Genomic DNA, 15113 nt, shown 5'->3' with positions numbered 1-15113 from the left:
TATCGAAGCTAGTGCTCTAAGAACTAATTTATTTAAATAAACAATTTTAGTCTTCTTGTCGTCTTCCAATTATTTTAAAATAAAAATGATACCGCGGTCTAAACACCGCTCGACAGTTGAGGTTTGCTCGGATTGCGGCGCATCAGGTCAGCAATTGATCTAGTTTCCTTAAGTGTTGTAAATTAATTTTATGTTAATAGTTTAATGAGTTTGGTAACCCGTCTCCTTGGGACTTCAGATCCTACGTGGGCGTCGATCAACCGCGGCTTGTTGCTTTGTGCCGAATGCTGTAGTGTTCACCGGAGTATGGGAAGACACATTTCTCACGTGAAATCATTACGACAGGGCTCTTGGCCGCCTTCACTCTTGGCGGTAGGTACTTTAAAACTATATGATATTAGAAAATAGTTTCTTTCAAACAAGCAGGGTCATTATTATTGGATTATAAACATCAAATTAATTGTAGATGGTGCAGTCACTCACAGCACAAAATGTAAATAGTATATGGGAACATTCCTTACTGGATACATCGGCACCAAAACACTTGCGTAAGAAACCGCAACCTAAGGATCCATTACAGTGAGTTGGTATTATATTACAATATTTATAAATGAAATGATTTATGAAGAGATTTTTATAAACCTCATATTCCTTGGTTTAAATAAATTACTTAGACAAAGAAAATTAATTTAAACAGGGTTCTATGTGCATGAGGGTACTGATGTTTTTAATACATGTACCTGCCATATGCAAAGTAAATGTTATTGATAGTGAAGTCTAAATAATTCATATTAGAGTTACATACAGTTAGACAAGAGCTATTATTTTTGTGATAAGAATATAGAGTAAATAAACACTGCTGATAATATAAGCTATGTAATGGCTTAAGAGATCTTTTGATTGCCAACCATTATGCTTTAAACTATGCAGAATTGTTTTCAAATTCCTTTGATGTTTTAGTTCATGTACAGAAAATTATGAGCTTTGAATTAGGAAAAGCATTGAAGTTTTTTTTGCTCTGTTAGGGGGGTTCTGTAGGTAGACACAGATATTTTCAATCACAATAATTTTTTCACATTACAATTTTAAACACACTTCTTTTGTGTGTCTGTCTCTTGCCAATAATGTTTTGAAAAATTAACAATTATCAAATATGCTTTTAAATATACTTTTAATATACTTATATATTTGAATTATTAATATATGAATTAATATCTATGAATGTTTGTATATGTCTTTGTAGTCTTGTATATAATTTGTTTATTATATTCTAAAACTATATTTTATAATGCCAATTACCTACAATTTGCCCTTCTTCTGTCTCCAAATGATGGTGTATGTCAGAATCTGCCTCAAGTGATAATAGTATGTTATTGTTTTTTTTGTTTTTCCATGTCTACATTTTTCAAACTGATGCTCTGTGTACACACCTTATATATATAAAAATGAATTTGTCTATCTGTCATCTTTTTTCGATAAATTCAAAAGCCATGCATTCTATTGCCACGAAAATTTGGTAAATTGTTAGGTATATTCCTGGGAAGGTATTAGTTTTTTTTTATCAGTTTATATTTGAGGTATCAAAACTTCCAGTTCATATTTTTTCACAGCAACATGTGAATGGGTAGGGTATAAGTGGTATTAAAAAATAAAAGCTAAATAACTTCAGAAATATTTATTAATCAATATTGTTAAAAAAAAAATATTTTAGCAGAGGTGGTCTAGTAATTAACGTAGCCACAACTTTGCAGGTACATATTTTTAACCAAACAAAAAGGATCTTTCTGGAGGGTTGTGCCTATTTGATATGTCCCTCAAAAGAGGGACTGTATATCTTATTTTGTTAATGTTAATTTTGACTAGGCTTTTTTTTTAAATACATGCTCACCCTATAAAGACATAAAATTTTCTTCTCTGAAATTACAACCTACACGGTTATACCGTCAAAAAAATTACCATCATTACTGGTTGTAACTTCTAATAACTGCAAGAAATAATTTCTTTTAACAAATTTGGGTTCTTAATTTAACTATTAATTATAATTATTGAAATGGATGTACTCTAGCTAAATATCATATGATATGTAATTTTATTTATTTTGTACATTTAATAATTTATTCTTACCACTTAAAAATAGAAACATGTGTATGGAATAACACAGTTTTATAATTATTTTAATTAAATTATGAGAAATTTCTTCTTATTTACAAATATTAATAATATAAATTTGTTTAGTATTTATTAATGGGAAGTCCAGGATATAGGCAGCAAAAGACCGTTATTGTTTCAATGTTTGGGGGAGGCCTATATTTCACAATGGGTGTCAACCAGTTCTTGTAATGTCAATAAGGAAAGAGTGCCAAGTAATCTTCCTACTATATTTTCCAATAAAATACTCGTAAAACTAAATGTATATATAATTTCCAGCCCAATAAAATCTGAATTCATCCTCGCAAAGCACCTGCGCTTGGCATATGTATTACGAGCACGCCGTGACGAACCACCGAGTGAGCTGGGGAGGCAGCTGCACAGTGCCGTCAGGAGTTCCTCGCTGGACACCGCCATGAGATTGCTGGCACAAGGAGCTGATCCTAATTATTACAATCAGGTATGTCAGTTGATAGGCACTAATTTAACCAACAACATAGTTAAGTTCGCGGGGAGTAGCTGGATGTGGGGCAGTGCTTGACTGGTATTCAAAGCGATCTCTGATGATGTTGGTTAGTGACAAAATGATCATCTAAATATTTTAATAGACATATGATTTACACTTATTGACTTGATTAGTCCCTTCAAGCTAAATAAACTGAAATGGAGTATTTCTAAAATTAATTAAATTTACGATAATGAAGATGGTGCAATAATTCCTTCTTTTTCTGCTAGACGGAAAGAATCTTGTGCATAATTTTTAAAGTTGGAAAAGAAGAGAGATATACTATTAAGTATATAGCTTAACCATATCATAGAATAACCTTAAGGGTAATGTAGGTTTTTCATAGTTAAAGAAAGACACCCACTGCAAGGCATAGGGCTCCTGCAAAGATCTCAACAATGACTTGTCTTGTGGTGCTCGCATCCAGCAACTTCCCGCAATATTGACGATCTTGTGGGTTCACTTAGTTGTGGGCTCGCCCAGGATTATTTTAGAGGGTAATAAAAATTTATGTGTAAATTATAATTGCACAGATCAATTTTTAGTCGAGTATCAATTTCACTTTCACAATGTTTGTTCTTAAACTCTCTGATTTGTTCAAACTAAAAAGACGAGATCAGCGGTGGCCAATAACCTGCCTGCTAAACTTGGCGATTATGGTATCTCCATAGATATCTTTGGGGGAGGCCAATGCCGTATAGAGGCTGTTGATAGGATAGTGTTGCCTGTTTGACATTATTTTCTCCATTGAACATTTATGATGCCACAAGGTTGATTTTGAAATAAGAACCTAAGATTTTACAACCATATGCATGAAACTCAATAAGCATATTAATTATTTACAATTTGGACTGAACAATTACATACACAAATAATACAACATACACAAATACCTCGCTTTGCGTCGTTTCGCTTTGCGTTTTTTTCGAAGTTGCGTCGCTGCTTAGTTAGTACAAATTTTCACTCTGCGTAGTTAGATTTTCGAGTTTGCGTTGTTTTGGGTTCGAGTCTTTAATTTTTTTTTCTTAAAGATGACAACTCTTTTGTTTCTAATTGCGCCATGCTATTAAAACTTGGGGATTCCCTTTCTAACTAAAAATCAGCGCAATTTGAATATAGTTTTATTTTCATTTTGTTTTGCTAATTTTAGAGTTCAGTTTCAATTATGTAGTGTGTTGTAATGTAGTGTGTTGTGCCTTTTTTTAAAAGAAAATAATAAATCTAGATTATTTTTTTTTTTTGTGTTGTTTCTGGTTACAAAAAAGGTAAATATTTTTCCTATTCATTTATTAACAGAGTTAAATTATTTTTGTTTTATAAATGTTTATTTTGTTTAATAAACGTTTATTTTGTTCTATTTTCTTTTTAATAAGTAGTATTTTCGTAACCCTGGAACCTATCTTCGATCTTTACATGGTTTGCTATAGAAAATCTTAATTCACTTTGCGGCGTTTCAATTTGCGTCGTGTTTTTTTGGTACGTAACCACGACGCAAAGTGAGGTATTGGTGTATATCGCTTTTTATTATTGGATCACTATGAATAACCCAATTTTGTCAAAAACAAAGACTACAATGAGTTAGAGAATTTCTAGTGTATATTTATTCAATTTGCAGGAAAAGGGTACAGCTTGTCTTCACGTAGCATGCCGTGCAGGACAGCCTGCTCAAGCTGAGCTGCTAGTGGCATGGGGCGCAGACCCAAACACGAGGGACAGCACTGGCAACACTCCCGCTGATTGTGCCAGGTGCGTGGGTAATGTATTACTCTGCCATATGTCAGATAACTGAGAAATTATGCCTTTATACAAGAGTCATCAGTACACCAATACCTCTCTTTGCGTCGTGGTTACGTTCCACAAAAAAACGACGCTTATTGAAATGCCGCATAGTTAGCCGATAATAAAAAAAGAGAGATCGAGAACGCGTTTTCGCTGCAGGGATCCGAAAGTTTACCTCGGACAACAGTTCCGAACAGTTAACATTTTTTTTTTTATGGCCCCCGCTATTGGGGTCCTCTCGTACCCCTATCTAGTTGTGGGACAGGGACTTTATCTTTAATTTATTTTTTTCACATTATTTTTTATTTCCATTATCTTCTTTCATTCTTCTTATTATCTTTTATTCTTTTCTGTCTTTCATGTTATAATTCTTTTCTTTTATGCCCTTTTATTCTACTCTTCTTTCTTTCATCCTCTTATTTTGTTTTATAAATCTTATTTACTAGGTATATCACATTTATTTGCTTATATTTATTATTTATTTTGCTTCAGTCTTTTGTTTTCTTATGCCTAGGTTTGGTTTTTTTGTATTGCTTTTTTTACTATTATTTTGCAATACCCTATGAAATCTTTCCTAATTGTATTATCGCTTATCAGGGAGGCTATTGTCTCCTCCCTGATTTGAACCCCAGACCGGCACTCGAAGCCGAACCGGAGTCCCCCGAATGCGGGACACCGGGCCACAAGGTGGATCACGGTCTGGTCCACGCCCGGTTCACAGAAGCACGAGGGGTCCTCCTTGAGCTTAAACCTATGAAGGTACTCAGAGAACCCCCCGTGCCCCGTGAAGAGCTGGGCCGAGACCGCGTCCACCTCGATGCTGCGGAGCACGCGGTAGGCTGAGACGGCGTCCGGGAAAAACATCCTCGTTACCGAAGCCGTCGTTCCTTCCACATACCTCCTGTTCCATTCGTCGAGCGACTCCAGTCTCAGTTGCCGCTTGACGAATGAAACAGGGCATCTCTCGTACTCTGGTCGTCTTTTACTCTTCAGGGCCGCCTCCTTGGCCAGCTGGTCCGCCCTCTCGTTCCCCTCCATCCCCGCGTGCGCTTTCACCCAGAACAACCTTACATCCTTCCCTTTTTCTCTTGCTTTCATTACATTCTCCTTCACTCTTAACGCTAAGGGATGGAGGGTGTCCTTATCTTGCGGACAGTTTCGAGAGCGGACCGCGAGTCGCTCAGTACGATGCAGACTTGCGCCGACTCGCCGGCGAACAGTTAACATTGCCACCACAAATATTTTTAAATGAATAATAAGAAGAAACCCACCACTAGATAGCATATTACATACAACATATTTAGGATTGCAGGAAATAGTATACAAAGTTATTGTGCTTTAGAGTGGGGTTTTATACCTATACTAGATGATCCCGCAAACGTTGTTTTGCAAAAAAAGTTTTTAATTAACAAATAAAAAATAAGGGTTGATCGTAGAGGGGTGAAAATTTAGGGTTGTATGTATTTTTGTATGCTGTATCATAATAAAATGAAAACCAAAAAAATTGTCTAAAAAATAAGTAAAAAAAATTTAGGGGTGGACCACGTTTATCACTTAGGGGTATGGAAAATAGATAGTAACCGATTCTCAGACATACTGAATACGCATGTAAAATTTGGTAAAAATCGGTCGAGCCGTTTCAGAGAAGTTCAAGTTCGAACACCGTGACACGAGAATTTTATATATTAGATAATATCTGTTTAGTGTTGATGTGATATGTATTATATTTGTGTGTGTGTATGACCCACAGGCAAGGTGGTCACGCGGAGCTAGCGGAGCGAGTGACGGAGCTGGTGTACGAGGCTACGGACCGCATGATCGTGTTCCTGACGGGCGAGCGTCCCCCGCACGCCGCCGGCCGACACTACCTGGTGCCGCGAGCGCACGACACGCACGAGATGACCGACGTCGCAAAGGCGGCGCGCGGCAAACTGCAACTCGTACGTGACTCACCGCGCCTTATATACCACGCCAGCACACTCACACGCATACGTACATGTAGCGTACGCACACACACACACACACACATATGTACACACACGCCTACTCATCAAAACTTAAATACATATGGGATGGTTGATTATAAGTGTAAAAGTTAAGGATGAATTTATAGCTCATTTGATGTCAATATATATTGTACACTCTTTACAAAAATCTATAGCATAAGAAATAATAAACAACATAATGATAATATGTTAAGAAAAACAATTTCAAAATTTAGGTTACAACGTACTAAAATTAATAATTGAGTATTTACTACATGTCCCTGTAGAATTTGTACTGCCAGAAGTTATTGGTCTGCCGCATTCCAATTCCAGAATAAATTAATGTAACATATTTCAGAGTGATCGCTTTATACAGGATGTTGAGAAATAGGTGTAAAAAAATTATTTTCTTTTTGCTAACAAGTAAACCATATTACATTTAAACATCCCCTGTATATAAAACACAATCATTCCACATTACTTCTCGTACTTTGTTCTACCTATTTCGATCATTGCTGACAACACTACTAACAATTTTAAGGATATTCAATAAAATTGCATATGTCCATGACTATGTATATAATATATTATTATATGCAGGGTGATTGGGAAAACAGATAATAAATAGTATTTTTATTCTTTGAAATAGAAATATGTTAAGAAGTAGGATGTGTGATCTGATACATAGTATATTTCTTTTGGTGCTGTTAAAATCACAACATTTAAAATCTTTAACAAAATATTAATAATCTTTCAATTCAAAAACATTTGTATATATATCCAATTTTTCTATTGTACTGAAATAAATATCAATTTAATTGTTCTTTCCAGTTACCAAATCATCTGTTCGAGGAGCTGGTGATGGATATATATGATGAAATTGACCGCAGGGAGACAGAAGCCAGTAAGTGTAGTGTGGACTTGACTTAATATATTCTTAAGTCGTTATCGTTTCATAGCCTCCCTCTGCAAGGGATAAGCCTCCCCTAAAGATATCTATGGGGGAATATTCCATAATCACCACAATTGGTAGCCAGGTTAGTGATCGCAGTGTTGTATTATAGTATAAAGAGAACGCTGCTGTCCATCCCTTGGAAACTTGTTTGGGAGCAGTGACAATCCTATATAATTATTGCACAAATTGTGAATTACCTACTCAGTCTCAGTCCTCTACCAATGGGCTACCACTAACCAAACTTTAATTAGTTAATTATAATTGTTATAATAGCTGGATACGATTATAATTGGTATGTGGGTTGAGCGTGTGGTGTTGTCAGTTTGGCAGACGCAGGCGTCGGGGCTGGAGCGCTGTGGTGTGGCGTTCCTACCGGTGAACCCCGCGCTGTCGGCTCCTCGCAACCAGGGCCGCCAGAAGCTGGCGCGTCTATCCGCACCTGAACTGGCTGCGCTGCTGCGAGACGTGCTGCTCGATGCCACGCGTCGACAGCGCCTCGCCTCCCTCCAGCCCAGGGGTACAGCTACCGCACTTTCTATATCACTCTAGAATACGATATCATAGATGATGGAAGGTGCATCACCTTTTTAGCCGCAAATAGTGTAATACCGTATAACGAGGTAAGGATGTGTTTACACGGGCGTCTTGGATATCTTACGAATAGTCGTGAGTTAACTATATACGTGATAAATCTATAGGAAAAAAAAACTTATTCACTCATTCATGTCAGCTGGTGGATGCCCACTGCAAAGCGTGGCCCCCACCAGCGACTTCCCGAGACTTTGATTACGTCGTCAATCTACCTATTGGGGTTCTACCCTCGCGTCTACCGGCACCGTGGTAGACATTCAATAACAGCCGTCGTCTGCACGAGCGATGTGATCGTCCACTGCCACTTCAGACTATAATGTTATGACATATATAAAAATGATGATTTTATTTATTTATGTATCGTCTCAAAAATGTATAGTGATTTCTATAGAAAACAATTCAATTTTCTAATCCTAATATTTTTTATTCTCCTCAACCATTGATAACTAGTTTCAATTGTTTTAATTTACTCTATGGTTTGTATGACAAATATTTTTTTTTTCTTTTTTCTCTGCCATTTTTTTTAGTTTTCTCCATAAGAACCTTAGTTGAACACATTCAAAGCGATTATTTTATTTTTTTATTTTATATTACATAAATAGGTATGAGAATATTATATATGTAAAAAAGTTATATTTTGAACCTGTAGTCACACCATATTTGAGAATATCCTTTGTAAGTCGGCCTTTAAATGTATGTTCATTGGTTATCGATGTGAAAACACGGAGCTTAAAGCTGTTAAATGAGATAATTAACAGCTTTAAGCCTTATTTAATTCCAATGAGCTTGTATAAAGTGATTACTTTAAATATTTTATATTAATATATTTTTTTCTATTGAAATGAGACTGGCCAGTAAATAATAATCAATTTTAATGTATAGTACAGTACCCGACTAAAAATATTGCATATCGGCCTTTGGATAGAGACAATCGGCTAATTTTGGCTTCGTAGAGCACTATCCTTGTTTCACACTTCCTTTGTGACATTTTGTCAGTCATTTTATTTCGTGCGACAGAGATAACGCTCTACGAATTCGAAATTAGCCGATTGTCTCTTTCCTAATGTCGATGTGCAATATTTATCGCCGAGTACTATATAGTAATCTTGATTTTGAAAACTATTTTTTTACTATACTATCATTACATTATTTATTATTTATGAAACCATTGCTTTTTGACACTAATCGACTTAAATCTTTCACACCTGTAACCAATCGTCCTGTACAACAGCACTAGGAGGTGCCTTCAACCCGCTGCTGTCTGCAAGCCATCTGAAGCACATGTCGCAGATGTCCGACGACGAGCCGCTGTATGACTCCGTGGCCTCCGACGATGACTACGCGGCCCTCGCACCCGTAGACCTCGAAGTAAGTGACCTCAGTTTCACCTCCAGTATTCACTGATGATTTATTTATTATTATTTAGGTACACCAGTAGTAAAACTTAATTAGGTAACAAAACATTTAAAATTTACTATCTATATAAATTAATAAAATTGAAGTGTATGTTTGACATATATAACCGCATACTATACACATATATATCGTGCATATACGAAAATTACATTTTTTTAAATTTCTGTCCGTTCGCTCCGGGTAATTTCGTAAATGGCTGGATCAATTTTGACAGTACTTATACTGGCAGGTAGCTGATTTTATAAGGAATAACTTATGCTACTTTTATTTTAGAAAATTTTTAAAAAGCAATTTTTTTCTTAAATTTCACGTGGCTGAAGTCGCGGGTACATCTAATGTACAATATTTAAAAAAAAAACATCAAATGAAGAATAAATGCGATGGCGCGTAAGAGGAAACATCTGGCCTTCCCGTGACTTTGAATATATCGTCGGTCCAGCTCGTGGTTTGTCACTTGAGAACCTATCGTCCTCTTCGCCGTTTGCTGCACGAGCGGAGTTAAAATTTTTTTTGGCAAGATCTATTTTTGTGATTTCTTTAATTAAAGCAAGTCTGTGATCTGGAGAACTCTTTGCTCCGTTTTATTGTCTTTGAATATATGGCTGGTATTAATAATACCATTGGTTACAGATGACAAGCGTAGTCCCACGGACGGCCGAAGCCGTCTCCTCCGCCTACAACCCCTCACTACCCGCCGACCATTCACTCTCAGATACAAAGCGAAACCAATCACCCACTACGTCCGGCCACAACGCACCGGAACAGCACAACGAAATCGAAACTCTGCGGAAGGAGCTTGATAACAGAGACTCGACCATCACCGAACTCAAAAACCAGCTGAGGAACCTTCAAACAATTGTCGAACAGCTCACGAAAGAGAACAGCGTTCTCAAGACCACGAGCAGCATCGACGACGACCAGAGCATCACGTCGCAGACCTCCATGAGCGACAGCACCAACGTACTTGACGGCAAGTTCCCGGAGAGGGGCCGGAGCCTCGAGACGGATCAGCTGACGCTGGCCGAGGACGTGGACGTGAGACAGTCGCTGAAGAGCGCGCAGAGACCGGTCAGTATGTATGAGACTAGAGAGGGCCCAAAGAATAACTGGCAGGTTACTAAACACCAGGTACTAATCTTCATTAATTATACTAATTTCTTTAGACTAGTTTAACTCGCTGTTTGCTGAAAGAAGTAAACAAAATATTTATTAATAAATACATCTTCTTTCTTCAAACAAGTGGTATTTAGAGGAATTAGTGTTATATATATAATACCGTGATAAAAAGTATGGTAAATTTGTTTATAAAATGTAAATTCTTTATTTATTCTTCCAAATTTATTTCATCCCCTTCAAAATAATACCCATCTGATAAAACGCAATTTTGCCAAAGCTTTCTCCAGCTTTCGAAACAGTCTGGATTGTCTTTTTCCTGTACAGTCTTCAAGACCTACCATTCGGTTTTTATCTCCACAATCATGTCAAATGACATCCCTAAATTTTCCTTTTGAGTTTACTGAAAAGTAAAAAATATTGTGGTTGTGGAATGTTGTCAGTAGAGTTTTGTTAAAAAAAAGTCCCAAAGAACCGATGCAGTATGACATTGTCCAATCTAGACCTGATGCATTTGAGATGCAAAACATCAAATTGATTTAGGTTGAGCCAAATGATATTCCAACACTATCAGCGAGGTTTGCAATTATGCATCAATGATTTTCAAGCACCAAATTTTCGATTTTTTGAACATGGTCTTTGTCAGTTTTAAATCAAAATTTCACCATACTTTTTGATCACAGTTGTAGTATATAGTTTTTACCTTTAATTACTTACATTGGATTAACTTGTAGAAGTAGAAAGGTTTTGAAGGTATAATAATATTGAATTAAATATATAATCAAACCTTGGTGCCGTACCATTACTGTGTACCACTAGAGTTATTCGTAACTATTACTGGGTTAATGAAACCATCATAAATATTGATTCGACCAGTGAGCTCAAGCGTTGTTAAATATGTATTCTTAGGCATTGAACTAAATGCCAAAAAATTACAAATAGTATAGATAATGTATTTAAAAAAGTTAATACCACAGTGAAATTACTGTGAAATGTATATAAAATCTAGTAATATGCTATTAAAATTACTCTGTTACTGTAGTTTATTTAACAGGACAGTCATGGTCCTTTATCATAGAGAGCAAGTGAATGTAACATTTGATTGTAGTGAACGCCAACAGTTGTAAAAAAAATAAGGATGTGTTTACACGTGGCTAGTTAAAAAGTATCAAATGTTTCTATATATCCATTCAAAAATTCTTGTTTTTGCATGCATCGATTTCACTTAATTGATAAAATTTTTAAGGCATTATTTCCATTTTACTGTTCGCGACCATTTTTTTTCTACAACTAGTGTATGTATACGTAGTAAGTAGTGGATAAATTGGAAAGATTTACATGAAAAGCAGATTCATGTAAATGCATCCTAATCTCGTTGATTCAGATTTAATCTACAGTCGTTGTGTGTTCTCCAGAAGACACAGTTGTAAATGATTGCTATAGTAAAACCCGTGTGAGTGGCATTCGGACTATATATTTCAAGTTGTGATTTCTACAAGATTTATAGCGAACTCTACTGCAACTGTAGCCATATGAAAGATGTCAATTCCAGTTTAATTCTTAATAAGTTATTACTATTGCACAGTTGACCACCCTGCCGGGATTAGAGCGTTCGCTGACGCAGAGTGCACTGGACGGTGAGGAAGCGAGCGGTGTTGCAGCGACGGCGACGGGTGAGGGGGGTGGGGACGAAGTCCTGCAACGCCGTGCCGAGGCCGTCACGCGCGCTATACAGGAGCTGTGGGCGGCCGCCCGCCTGCAGCAGCCCCACCTCACCGAGCGCGCCCAGCACATCCGACGAGCAGTACGCGCACTGCTCGGCCTCTTCCCACAGGTGAAAACATAACCTGAATATACGGGGTGATACACACACACGCACACACATACATACACGCGCGCGCACGCACACACGCACACACACACGCACGCACACACTTACGCACACGCACACACTTTAGTATGGGATGGACCAATTTTTATGAGTTAAAACTCACGATCTGCCTACATTTATGGATTTTTTTATAGATACTCCTTATATGCCTTTCTCTAGTGTAAAGAAATGCGATAGTACAGATTAATCTACGAATATATATATAATACGAAACTCGACGAATACACGACGGAATATAGCTGCCTAAAAGAGATATTTGTAACCACTAAATTTTACCAAAGATAGTCGCATCACTAATTAATTATAAGGTGAGATTGCAGCCATGCAAAATCGTATAATCTAAAAAATATTTTTTTTACCTGCCAAAATTTGTAATTTAAGGAAATATTATTGAGAAATAAAATACTGGCGACACAGTGTCCAGAACTGATAACTGCAGGGGCTTCTAAAGTGGAGACCACGAACCAGCAACAATACAATGTCCACCTATAAGGTGGAAAGACGAGGCCTTATTAATGTCGTCGGAAGACAGTATGCTAGCCGTCTTCAATAGATCCTAGCGGTTGTCTTTTGGGAGAGGACTATATCCAGAAATGGTAGTTCTATGGCTTAAATGAGGATAATAAGGTGCACCATCTCATTTCTGTTGATAGGGATTCATGCATTATAAATTTTTACCTACCAGAAGTTGAAACAGCTTCAACTTTTACATCATATTTCTAGCAAAAAACTAAATTCTCTCTAGAACTTAATAACTAAGTCGTAGATTCTACTCTTTGGGGCCGATGTCCAGCAGTGGGCATCTTACTTCTTATATAAAGAAAAAAAAATCTAATAGTTATTTATAAATTTAGTTTGTTAATAGATCTTTTTTTGTCTATGTAAAGAATTGTCCGGACCCAACATTGCAAGAACTTGTGTACACTCTTCGCGCTGCAAGCGATGAGGTCCAGATGGCGTGCACTCCGCCCGCGTCTGTGGACCGAGTCAGAGCCGCTGCGTATGAGCTGGCACGGGCCACCAAGCTGCTCGTGACCCGCGCACACCCATCCTAGCGCTCGCCAACAGCGCGCCTGCACGCTACCTTCTAGTGCTTGCGGAGCGCCTGCGCAACCTATTTGGACGTACAATGTTCGCTCTACAGTGTTGTGTCAACAAATACACAGACTTGCGAATAATGTTTGTGAAGTGATTTTTAGTTTATTATAAGTGTCCAGTGTGGGAAGGGGGAGGCCTAGATGCCTGTCAATTGTGAGGCGGCTCCTTGTGATGGACAATACAACCTTTATAGTAAGTGTCTAGTGTTTTTAAATACAACTGCAATGCCTGTCACCAATAATGATTTGTAAATGAAACCTGAAGTCGGAGTCATATTCAACAGGTATATAATAAATTTCGATATTCCTCAAAGATCAAATATAAGGATTTATTAGTGACTATACAAAGCAGTGCATAATTATCAAATCATTTATTTTGCATGATACTGTTAATATTGGTTGAAGAATTAAAATTCTCACATAAATCTTTCCAAAGTTGCTATAAATTCCTAAGGTTGACGTTTATTGATTTGCCAACAAGCACTAAACTACTACAATTGGAATACAAATCTCTAGACACTGCCCGAGGTATGAAAGCCTTCTATTGTTGACTTGATGTTTGTCTGCTCATTAATGTACATGTCGTCAATCACATTCTATTTTCAAACATACCACGAATGGTGAATAGCGCTTTTGTTTACCTTATAATTGATCTTTAATATAACAGAAGATTGACAACAAATTTTAACTTAGCAGTCAAAATTAAATGAATTTTTAGAACTATAAAGCCATGTGCCATATGAAACGACAAATTCACACAGAGAATATTCTAGAAATAAGCACAATAACTATAAAATATCAAAACAAAATTAACCACGGTTATTATTGCAGAATTTAAATTGTACAGTATATTATTTCAATCTTACAGTTTCTGCTTCATAAATTAAATTTTCTCCAGTATTCTATACATTAGTTAGGTTATAAATTGCTTGCATAAGTATTGGGGGTTGGTGTATAAAGTGATCGAACATGAAAGCATAGGATAAAGCAACTAAGTATTGATTAGGATTTCAAGGTATATGTGTTCATTAAGTGCTATTTGATGTTATTTGCTAATACAGAGATGAATATATATATGTTGTTAAGTATTAGTTGTAAGTATCACCCACTGTGACTTTGATTTAAATGAGATATTGTGCTACTGGACAAATTCACAATGACTATTTAAAATATTAAACCGAAAATTCTTAGGTATGCTATGACATTGTCTAGTAGTTTTTTTGTTTAAAATTACAAATGAATAATTTTCTTTATGGAAAAATGTTTTGGAATATAAATTATTTTTGTGGTATGGAATATTAAATTTAATTAAACTACAATATCGAACTTTAAGCGAATTTCAAAATAATAACACATGTTTACTTTATTGGCAGAGTCAATGTAGAAATATAAAGATGCTATTACACATTCCTACTTTATTAAAAATGTATGTAACTAATTATATATTAAAATTTTGGTTTATGATGTGATGGAATAAAATAGAAGAGTTAAATAGTAGTTATTTAAATAATACATTCAAAATTCTACATTTAACTCATTGTAATTTTATTTTAATTTTTTATTGTTCAAAAAGCCGAGAAAGTCGGATTAAACAGGAATTTAATAAGAAAAAAGTAAAATAATGCACTTGCAT

At 36.3% G+C, this 15113-nt stretch overlaps 1 protein-coding gene across 1 annotated transcript; it reads left to right on the top strand.

Moving 5' to 3' along the window:
• Window positions 1-2: 2 nt before the first annotated feature.
• On the top strand, window positions 3-13799 carry Git (ARF GTPase-activating protein GIT1). Its single transcript, XM_068773622.1, has 12 exons — window positions 3-146; window positions 239-372; window positions 467-579; window positions 2428-2608; window positions 4269-4399; window positions 6183-6372; window positions 7249-7321; window positions 7695-7889; window positions 9195-9331; window positions 10010-10507; window positions 12078-12326; window positions 13271-13799. Exons 1-12 carry the CDS (start codon window positions 86-88, stop codon window positions 13436-13438), a joined length of 2130 nt encoding a protein of 709 aa, XP_068629723.1. The 5' UTR covers window positions 3-85; the 3' UTR covers window positions 13439-13799.
• The last annotated feature ends 1314 nt before the right edge of the window (window positions 13800-15113 follow it).

Source organism: Battus philenor, unplaced genomic scaffold (assembly GCF_028537555.1).
Source record: "Battus philenor isolate CCGP_79_NKW_IND1 unplaced genomic scaffold, ilBatPhil1.0.hap1 SCAF_6, whole genome shotgun sequence".
Classification (NCBI taxonomy): domain Eukaryota; kingdom Metazoa; phylum Arthropoda; class Insecta; order Lepidoptera; family Papilionidae; genus Battus; species Battus philenor.
Note: the sequence above shows the minus strand (reverse complement) of the source record. Positions and strands in the feature narration are given on the sequence as shown.

Excerpts from the sequence above, each read along its gene's own strand:
- Git (XM_068773622.1), top strand. The coding sequence starts at position 86 with ATGATACCGCGGTCTAAACACCGCTCGACAGTTGAGGTTTGCTCGGAT. Across the intron at positions 580-2,427 it reads CAACCTAAGGATCCATTACA|CCCAATAAAATCTGAATTCA; the intron begins GTGAGTTGGTAT and ends TATAATTTCCAG. Across the intron at positions 2,609-4,268 it reads ATCCTAATTATTACAATCAG|GAAAAGGGTACAGCTTGTCT; the intron begins GTATGTCAGTTG and ends TTCAATTTGCAG.